Here is a 9,979-nt window from a genome sequence, read left to right as displayed (position 1 = left end):
GACTTTCGGGACAGGATGAGACACAGGGCAAAAATTTAGTCTTGCTTTTTTTTTAGGACGAGACACAAGATGAGGGTATCCTGATCCCATCTCGTCCTGTAAATACCCCTATCTGTTTCTAATCCATGTCTTTTGTTAATAGTTAATGGCAAATCGTGAAATTCGTGACATTGGCTAGAAGTGTGTGTGTGTGCATATATAATTTTTATCTAGACACCACAATAAATTAAATTAAAATTAACACAAACGCTTATGTATCCAAATCACTATATTAGAAATCAATCTTTAATTTACTCAATTAAAAAAAATAAATTACAAAGGAACCTCACATGGGTATCTGTAACAGCCTTCCGCTCACCTCACCTATCCGAGGTCTTTTGCGGTGCTGGACACTCTCCCCCCAGGCCCCACAACAGGGCGACCCCACCCCTTACGGTGAGCATCAGGAGACAAAGGCTTCCCCGCAGTAGTGTGCAGGATTATTCCCCTTGCGGAGAGCCTCCCCAGGTTCGATCCTCCAACCTCTCCTACATAACAAAGTTGAGGCTGAACCTGGTACCATTGAACGGTTCAATGGTACCAGGTTCAGCCTCAACTTTGTTATGTAGGAGAGGTTGGAGGATCGAACCTGGGGAGGCTCTCCGCAAGGGGAATAATCCTGCACACTACTGCGGGGAAGCCTTTGTCTCCTGATGCTCACCGTAAGGGGTGGGGTCGCCCTGTTGTGGGGCCTGGGGGGAGAGTGTCCAGCGCCACAAAAGACCTCGGGTAGGCGGGGTGAGCGGAGGGCTGTTACGGTATCTATGAGGTTGGCTCCTTCCAAAGTGATCAAAATGTCACAAGCCAGTGTAATCTCGAATCCAACCATCACAACAAACCCTGTAATGTCATCCTTGAAGACATCTTTCATTGTGATCAAGTCCACACCTGAACAAACCGGTCGACATGAGCCAATTAATATGATTACTTGCACAGAATCATCCTTGTCCAACCTCTTGAATTCTTGGGACAATCAGCTCATCCTTGTTCCTAACTCTCTTGTGTTCAATATTATTCAGGAAACTCTCTTCTTTGTCCTCAATTCCTCTCTTCTCTCTTCTATCCTTCCCTATTCTTCTCTGTTCTATACAACAGTGTTTGTTAATGCAGATCACATGTTCGTTAAAATGCTCATTACAGAGGATAAACACACGTGGCAAAATATTAGTTTCATGCAAAACTTGTTTAGATGCTGCACATTGGTTTAGTGTTCCTAATTTTTGAGCTAATGAAAATGTAAATGCATGTCTTATTAAAAAAAATGTAAATTTGTTTGGAAATGTTCCTTATGTCTTAAAATTTTTCTATCAAATCGACTAGCTTATGAAATTCTTATTATGACAAATGTAAAAGTTAGGAAACATAGATATCAATATGGACATGGCACACAACACTAATATGGGCATGTTAACATGAGGTATTTGATTGTGTTTTAAAGTTGATTGTATTTTAAAGTTGTGTTGATGCTAATATGAGTGTTCAATATGTGTGAGACATGGGCTCAACTCTTCTTCGAAATATCTTTGTTATATTTGGAAAGCTTCTTATACTTTGCAATTAATGGTGGATGCTCTTTGAAGTATGTGTCATGTCCTGTGTTCATATCTCTCTTTCTTTGAGAACATGTTGTATCAAAGTTTTCTATTCAAAGCTTGATTCTTCTTGACAAGCTTAAGTGCATGATGACTACCATATCATGATTTTTACAACTATTGGGAATAAATTGTTGTACCATGTTAAGATTAATACAAGATTGAAATACATTTCTATTTTGTGGAATAGAGTATTTGAAAGATGCGAAGAACTACAATAGAGGTCAATGACCAATTATGTCACTTGAAATCTTAACTTGATTTCTTTTAATAATCTCTTATCACACATGCACACACGCACGTATGTATATATAGATACATATGTGATGCATTTGAAGAAGTTTGAAAAAAATAGTTTATAAATGCTCTATGAAATTTATTTATTTACTTGTTTGTTTTACAAGAAAAAATTTTATAAATTGAAAGAACAAAATTTCATACATAATTGTAAACACGTATGGAGGGACCAAACATAGCGTGCATGTTATTTATAAAATTTATGTTTATGCTAGTTTTTTTTTATGGTTTATGGTAATGCTGGATATGTTATTTATTTTTATAGACCGTGTGTTTGCACTTGATATTCATAACCCCTGAGCTAGGCCTGATATTCATAGCCTTTAGGTTGCGCTTGTCATTTGTGGCCTTCGTCGTGCTTGATTGGCGTTTTTCCCACAAGGGGTGTGTACCCATGATAGATATTTCATGCTATGTCGACTCCTTTAAAGAAACTTTTTTTTTTCTCTCAAGAAAATACTTTTATTAAACTCTTATTATTAATTTAAAATTATCATTTTTACAATATTGTTTTGATTCCTATCTTTGATAGTACCACTTATTTATTATAATAAGCGTGTTCTGTATTGACAAACATATTTCAACATCAATTTATCTATACCTTAAGTATTTTAAAGATTTTAAATTATCAGGGTATGGCTCTCACCTTGGAAAAAAAAATATGAACAGGACTCAGTATTTATTTATTTGTTCTTTATATTTTAATTGTTTTTCAATGAACCTGGTTATCACGCACTTATTAAATTATTTGTGTTTCAGATACTAGAAACTTGCCACTTCCTTCATCTGCATTATTTGAATTCCCGTACTTGTTGGATAGGTGTAATAACTGCTTAGGTAAAGCTATAAAGCTGAATTTATGATAAATTTGCTTGATGATTTGGCTGTAATTAAGATTTTCTCTATAAAGTTTTAGGCAAATATTCATATATATATATATATATGATTTTTAGTATATATGTTTTGGAAGAAGGGCTCTCATTTTTTTTTCTAACAAAGTTGATATAAATATTTTTTTAAATAATAATAATTCAACTCTTGAGAGGGATTATATTGAAATTTATATAAACACCCACGAGTGAATATTACAATACCAATTGAGATTATATTAGTGAAGTGGATTTTTGCCAAGTACAGCTAGAATTATAAATTGATTGAGCTTACGAAGTGAGGTTTATTTTGTACTTTGTGCCAATTACGCTTGTTTTGGTGGGGCTTGATATTAGGGTTTAAATTGCTATTTAATCCTTAATAAAATATAGGTGATAAGGATATTATTAACGAATGTTAGGACTAAATTAACATTGGGGGTGAGAATACTCTAAATTTAATTATTTAAGGTTTAAAATATATTAATTTGAGTATAGAGTTCAAACTGTCTATGAACCTATAATTCAAAATTTAAATTGCATATCATAAATTACGAAAAATAATTTTTTATTATATTTTTTTATTTAAAGTAATTATATTTAAAATACAGTTAGACATTAAATGTAAAATGAGTAATAATTTTATTAAAATAACTTTTTGAGATTTTTTTTTAAGGTGTGTTTTAGTTGGAGGAGAGGGAAAACTTTTAGATAGAAAAAATGGAGAGTTTTCCTTCCTTGCCAACTCTCCTTTCCCTTTTTCCATCTAAACAAAGAAGGAAAAATTTCATTAAAATCTCTGCTATCTTCCAACCAAGCCGGGGTTAATTAATTTTCTCAATCCTCCCCTCTGAGAATTTCGAGGGATTCCTTACCCAGAGAAGCCAATACGATGACGTTTTGTGTCACGAGTACCACATTGCATTTCGTTTTCCCTTCCCTAACCCGCCTTCTCCTGACCAAATGCTCGACCGGAACCCTTTTGAGTTTCGTTTTCGTCATCCTTGAACGCCCGGGTGGGATGGAGGTACCCGATGAACCCTCTCATATTTTATCCTCTTCCGGTGTCCGTTTCTTGATGGAATTGGGGCCGTGTTGAGGCATCCGAAGAATATCAGCTGTGTTCGAATGGGGCAAATGTGGTATGGTTTTGTTGAAGATTTTTTCTTTTATATGTGTAAGGAGGATTAATTCTGTCTTCTGTTGGATTTCTCTTTGATAACACTTAATAGTTATTTCAATTAAGGTACTTCCAAGTTTTGGTTCAATTTGGAAGCATCGGTATATGTTTGTAGCGTAAATACTATACAGGGGAAATAGATAAACCGCATTTACCAATGTTTCCGAAACCTATTTATGTCAATATGTATGTATGTGAAGCCATTTTCTAAGCTGAACCCAGCCGCCATAGTCTCAACGTAGGTTTTGTCGTTGTTTTATTTCATTCTGAATGAATTTCTGTGTGTGGGGGACTGAGCTCGCAAGTGCTGTTATAATTTATGGTAATTTTAATCTCTCTGGAAATGTAAGTTAAATATGTTTATTAGTACCCAATTGAGGATTTTTTTTTTTTGGCTTTTCTTTGATATTGAAAGAAGTATAAAGGGTGAGAACACCACTGCAAAGATCATGGACCCTTTTCTGCTTTTCTACTGTTTATGCTTGTTTCCCAGGTGAAGACTATTAAATATACTGGGTGGAATAGAGCTCAGGAAAATATTTAGTGATGAAAAGCAGTACAATGTCTCATTCCCGAGAAATTCTCATTCTCATCCAAAAGATGGTGAAGCTCCCACCAGAAAAAGCTCTCTCCTTCTTCAATTGCTCAATCATCTGTGGTGTTCGTCACACCTGCCAATCAATATCCTTCATCTTAAACCATCTCCTCACCTCTGGCATGCTATCTGAGGTGCAGTCTCTGCTTGGGCGGTTGATCTCTGGACAACTTTTGTGTAAGTTCTCTCCATCATCACTTATGGATCAGCTAACTGAAACCTGTTATTTTTCAGAGCCAACATCTTCCCTCCTTTATGAAGCACTTGTTAATGCCTCTCTCAATTCTAAATTACATGATCAAGCCCTCTATATTTTTAAACAGATGATTGACAAGGGCATTGTTCCTAGGCCAAAAACGTTCAATAATCTCTTGAGCTCACTTATTAGATCCAATTGCTTTCAAGAAGCATGGTGGATTTTTAATGAAGCAAAGGGTAAGCCTATGCTAGATGTATACAGTTTTGGGATTTTGATCAAGGGTTGTTGTGAAACTGGTGACATGATTAAAGCTTTTCAACTTTTTGCTCAGTTGGAAGAGCTGGCATGGCCTCCAAATGTTGTCATATACACCACATTGATCAATGGCTGCTTCAAGAGTGGTGATTTTCAACTGGCAAAGAAGCTGTATTGCACGATGGAGAAATTGTGTTTAGTTCCCAATCCTCATACATACACAGTGTTAATCAACGGGTTTTTCAAGCAAGGCCTAAAGAAAGAAGGATTTCAAATGTATGAAACCATGAAGCGAAATCAAGCTGTCCCTAGTAGTCATACTTACAATTGCGTGATTAACGAACACTGCAATGATGGGAACATGGGTGAAGCTTTTAAGGTGTTCGAAGAAATGCAAGAGAAAGGCGTGGCATGTGGTGTTGTGACATACAATACTTTGATTTGTGGGTTATGTCGAGTGCAGAGGCTCTGGGAAGCTTTGAAGATGCTTGATCAAGTAAACAGTGTTGGCCTAAGTCCTAATGTAATCACATATAACACACTGATAAAGGGCTTTTGTGACGCTGGAAAGATGGACGTCGCTGCTAGATTATTTAACAAATTGAAGTCAAACGGACCATCTCCTTCCTTAGTCACATATAATACATTGATCGCAGGATATGCTAGGAATGAGAATTTGGAAAAAGCTCTTCACTTGGTCAGGGAAATGGAGGAGAGAAGCATTGCTCCCTCCAAAGTATCATATACGACTCTAATTGATGCCTTTGTAAGGCTAAATGAGATGGAGAAGGCATTTGGAATGCTTTCTTTTATGGAAAAGTCTGGTTTGAGATCAGATGTTTGCACTTATGGTGTCCTAATACATGGTTTATGTACAAGAGGCCGTATGGAGGAAGCGTCAAAACTCTTCAGATCAATGGGTGACAAGAACTTGAAACCAAACAATGTGATATATAATATCATGATTCATGGTTACTGCAAACAAGGAAACTCCTACAGGGCCCTAAGGCTGCTTGAAGAAATGGTGGAGAGTGGAATGGTACCAAATGTGGCTAGCTACAGCTTGACTATCAGAGCTCTCTGCAATGATGGGAAGTGGAAGGAAGCTGAGCAGCTTCTAAGAGAGATGATAAATTCAGGATTACAGCCATCAGTGTATTTGTCCGATTTAATTTCCCAAGCCAAAAATCACAGTGGCTGAGAAATTTCAATTATGCTATTTGTGTAAATCGAAAATTATAATTGTGATCATCAAGTCCCTTTTCATATTGTTAATGTCTTTGCCCCACGAAGATGAATGATGAATTACTAGTACTCTTCTGATGTACAATGGAATCATCAGAGACACTGGAGTTTAGGGGTAAATAAAAACGGTGTCAAGTACAGTAGTCCAAACCTGTAATCTACAAACCCAAGCCGCATTTTTATAGTCCGAGTTGATAGGTTTGAGTTGTACGGTATTCACATGAGAAGATTTTCTTGGCCTTTTCTTTATTGTTATTGGTATGCATATTACAATTTTATAATTTTCGTTCAATATTTTTTCTACTTATATAAAATAAGAATGTAATAATGTTTTTTTCATTAAAATTATTTTGTTTCAATTTTTTTTTTTCATTTAACTCTTTTCCATTCTGTTTATAGAAGGTTGGGTTGAGTTGAGCCTTCATCCAAACACGCCCAATCTCTATATCCTGAGATTTGATTAGCAAAATAAAAATATAAGTTTATTTATAAGAACTACTTGTCCTAAAAAATTGAGAATTCAAAGAAAAATAGTAACTCAAGATTATGACACTCGATGTAATTATCATGATTTTTCCTTGGATAAGACTATCGTTATGGTAATGCATAATGCACTGGTACGGTTACTACTGCATTTCCACACGTCTAATGGTGGTGATCCACTTTTATGAAGATATCTATATAACTATATTTATATTGGAATGCTGCAAAATAAATGGGATTGTTGCTCGTGGGGCTTGTTCTGTTCTTTCTGATTTTGTAGTTCTTGAGGCACTTCTTACAATGGCTGAACCATAACAGGGTACTTGTTCTTCGGCATCCGTACAAGTGTCGGCTGCACAGAATCATCTTTCTCCAGAGGCTTCCACCTGTGACACCATGTAAAAGTGTCAGGTGATGGTGTCTAATGCGCATTGTCTTGAATGGTCATGTGAACAATAACATTTGGGTTTTTTAAGAGTTGTCTTGTGCTTGACTCTGTATTAACTAATATACTTTTCTCTGTTTCCATCTTACTTGTATCTGATGACCAGCTGATGAATGAAAACACAAATTTCAAGCTTGGCCAGATTCATTCCAGGGCACATGCGTGGTCCACTACCAAATCCAAGAAAGCTGAAAGGCTTTAAGGGTGCCTGAAATAGGTTCAAGAATATATTTTGATTTGTTTCCCCAACTGGTAGATTTTTTTAATGAAAAAGAAAATTAATCAAAGCGATAGAGATAGAGATACATATGTGTGTGTATAGATAGAGTTGTGTGGAAGGAGATTACATCAAATCTTGAAGGATCGAACTTCTGAGGATCTGGGAAAACTTCTGGGTCATGGTGTATGGACACAACATCTAGGTTCAAAGACCAACCTTTCTTAATTTTATATCCTGCAAAATCCAACATTCATTCAGCATCTATTACACAAGCATCTCATATTATGTGTTGCGACTGTCTATGACTTTGCAAGTTCGTACTTGTCTAAGGCCATTTCAATTCAAAAGCTTGAGTTGTTACATAAAGTCCTATGAAAAATTTTATTATGATAACTTACTGTAATGTTATTATGTAGGAATAGAAACGCTAATGACATACCATCAATTTCAAAATCCTGGGAAGCTTTTCTAGAGAACCAAGGCAGAATTGTGGCTCTTCTCAATGTTTCACTAATAACCTAGAGATGAAAAAAGGGCAAACATCAGAATAAGCTTTTGAAATTCTAAACCTACTATTGAAGCTAACAAATTAACATATTTTTAATGCAGTGCTCACTTTGGCTGTGTAAGGCATGTTATTCACTTCAAACCATGTCAGATCTGTACCATCCTTTCTGTTTGCTATAATCTGCATGTGTTCCTCCTGCAAAACCAGCATCAGAACTTCAGATTTCAGGCTCATCAAACCAAGGAAAGTTGATTTGTACTGTGTCCTTATAAGAAATTACTCTTAGTTGTTCCAAAACTGCAAGATTTTCTTCAAGAAATTTGATGAGCCAAGTGAGAGCAGCAGTTGTAGTGTCGTGGCCTGCAACCAGTAAAGTTAATATATTGTCTTTCAGTTGCTTATCAGTAAGTTTATTTTCATTGTCTTCTTCATCTGCTTCTGCCACTTTGGTGTGCTTCATAATCAGGGACTCTAAGAAATCCTGTTGAAACTCTTCACCACTTCTCCTCATGGAAATTGTGGAATCCAACATGGCATACATCCTATCCCGGGCCTGCTCGAATAAAACACTAGAGTTCATACTTCTTCAGGACATCTTAATATCTTATTGATGAAATTCACTGTCAAGCCGCCTGAGCCACGCCCAAGAACGGGTCCAACTTGGGTTTAAGCCCATTTTCCCAAATACAAGGCCCAAGTCTAGGCCCATTATATCAGACCAAGTATGATCATGGCCTACCAAGCTCAGTAATAGCCCTTTAACATATATTTATGTCCTACTTTTTCTTACCTTGATACCACGATGGAAAGCTGTTCCTGGAATCTTGAAAGGCAAAGATGCAAATGATGATGAAATTAGCTTGAAATTGGCACGAAATTTTTCTTGCTCTTCCCCCGTAGGCTCTAAGCTCATGATCATGTGTCCAATCACTTTCAGCGTAAACTGCAATGCAATATTCAGTCAATGGCTTAGCATAATATAGTATGACATAAATTGTGCAAAAGTAGAACACCGGAATATGCTGTATTTTGATGCCATCTTGACCCTTAACTGTAGAAACCTCTTCAAGAACCAGAACTTTTCTTCCAGACCATTGATCTAATGTTGTCATTGCTTGAGTATTGATGAAATGAAAATACTTTTTCAGACCATACACTGATAATGGTTCAGCAATCAGCCTTCTAAGCCTTTTATGTGCCTCTCCTGTGGTTTGAAGCAAGCTGGTGGGGCCCAGAACTTGCTGGCCTGTGTAGAACAGGTTCAAGCTCACAATGCCATCCTTCCCAGTCAGCAATATCTTGCTTGCTTCTCTCCCAGTCATGAAGACAGTGAACCTCCCAAGCACAAAGCTCTTGAACACCTTTCCAAATCTAGGAGGAAGTTTCCCAAATCAGTAATCAAAAGTCCAACTTTTTACATAAAAGATTGCGTAAATTTAAGGAACTAAAATATTGGATTAGGTGGAAGTTATGAAGTATGATTAAATGAGATTGTGGTTACCTCTGCTGCCTGGTGTTCATGAAGTTGAAGATACCAGAAGGACTGGAGAAGTCAGAGATAAAAGAGAAACTCTCACCCACAAGAGGCCAACCAAGGCTGCCTGGTATGTCTTCCATTTCTTTTGGTGAAGGGCTTTTGTAAAGCAACCACACAGCTGATAGCACTAATAATGATATGGAACAGATCACAAACATCGCAAGACTTGTTAGCTCCATTATTATTCTCCTTCACTGCTCACACCTCTTTCTTTCTATCTTGAACTTGCTCTGCTTATAACATTTCTCATGTATTTCAGTCTCTGCTCACAGCCGGGGACTTATATAGCACTTTGATGAAGATCATGTTTTGCTTTTATTGACCGTATATTAACACACACACACACACACACACACGTATATATATATATATATATGCAAAGCCGACCGCTCGTGTTTAACCAAATTCCTTTTAATTCTGAGGATCCTTGCCTCGCAAAAATATATTTTTAATGTATTCATTTTATTTCAAATTTTATTTTTATCTATCAATTTTAACTTTATATTTATAGCTAT

The 9,979-nt window shown here is 36.4% G+C and overlaps 2 protein-coding genes across 5 annotated transcripts; one reads left to right on the top strand and one right to left on the bottom strand.

Annotated features, from left to right (window-relative positions):
• The first annotated feature begins 3,633 nt into the window (after positions 1–3,633).
• Positions 3,634–6,520, top strand: LOC129295217 (pentatricopeptide repeat-containing protein At4g11690-like). Of its 4 annotated transcripts, none has more exons than XM_054933696.1 (3): positions 3,635–3,939; positions 4,471–4,749; positions 4,896–6,520. In XM_054933696.1, the coding sequence occupies exon 3, from the start codon at positions 4,896–4,898 to the stop codon at positions 6,225–6,227; it is 1,332 nt and encodes a 443-aa protein (XP_054789671.1). In that variant the 5' UTR covers positions 3,635–3,939; positions 4,471–4,749; the 3' UTR covers positions 6,228–6,520. The 4 variants fall into 4 exon arrangements, with proteins under 4 accessions (XP_054789672.1, XP_054789671.1, XP_054789674.1 ...); XM_054933699.1 differs by having other exon boundaries at positions 3,637–4,749; positions 4,922–5,007; positions 5,103–6,520; XM_054933698.1 differs by having other exon boundaries at positions 3,637–4,749; positions 4,896–5,007; positions 5,103–6,520.
• A 261-nt stretch (positions 6,521–6,781) lies between these two features.
• On the bottom strand, positions 6,782–9,709 carry LOC129295216 (abscisic acid 8'-hydroxylase 3-like). Its single transcript, XM_054933695.1, has 9 exons — positions 9,429–9,709; positions 8,980–9,298; positions 8,718–8,870; positions 8,208–8,480; positions 8,036–8,122; positions 7,859–7,937; positions 7,547–7,653; positions 7,289–7,407; positions 6,782–7,140 (listed from the first exon to the last, which is right to left on the bottom strand). Exons 1-9 carry the CDS (start codon positions 9,641–9,643, stop codon positions 7,050–7,052), a joined length of 1,443 nt encoding a protein of 480 aa, XP_054789670.1. The 5' UTR covers positions 9,644–9,709; the 3' UTR covers positions 6,782–7,049.
• Positions 9,710–9,979: the final 270 nt, after the last annotated feature.

The sequence above is a fragment of the Prosopis cineraria genome, unplaced genomic scaffold, assembly GCF_029017545.1.
Source record: "Prosopis cineraria cultivar Desert tree isolate PC_DT_omini unplaced genomic scaffold, ASM2901754v1 PC70, whole genome shotgun sequence".
Lineage (NCBI taxonomy): Eukaryota > Viridiplantae > Streptophyta > Magnoliopsida > Fabales > Fabaceae > Prosopis > Prosopis cineraria.
This window is presented reverse-complemented; position numbering and strand designations above follow the sequence as displayed.

What these genes read in the sequence shown, in the direction of transcription:
- LOC129295217 (XM_054933697.1), top strand. Translation starts at nt 4,896, where the DNA reads ATGATTGACAAGGGCATTGTTCCTAGGCCAAAAACGTTCAATAATCTC.
- LOC129295216 (XM_054933695.1), bottom strand. Translation starts at nt 9,643, where the DNA reads ATGGAGCTAACAAGTCTTGCGATGTTTGTGATCTGTTCCATATCATTA. An exon ending in ATGAACACCAGGCAGCAGAG is followed by an intron (nt 9,299 to 9,428) that starts GTAACCACAATC and finishes ACTTCCTCCTAG; the next exon opens with ATTTGGAAAGGTGTTCAAGA. An exon ending in TTCTTGAAGAGGTTTCTACA is followed by an intron (nt 8,871 to 8,979) that starts GTTAAGGGTCAA and finishes ATTGCATTGCAG; the next exon opens with TTTACGCTGAAAGTGATTGG.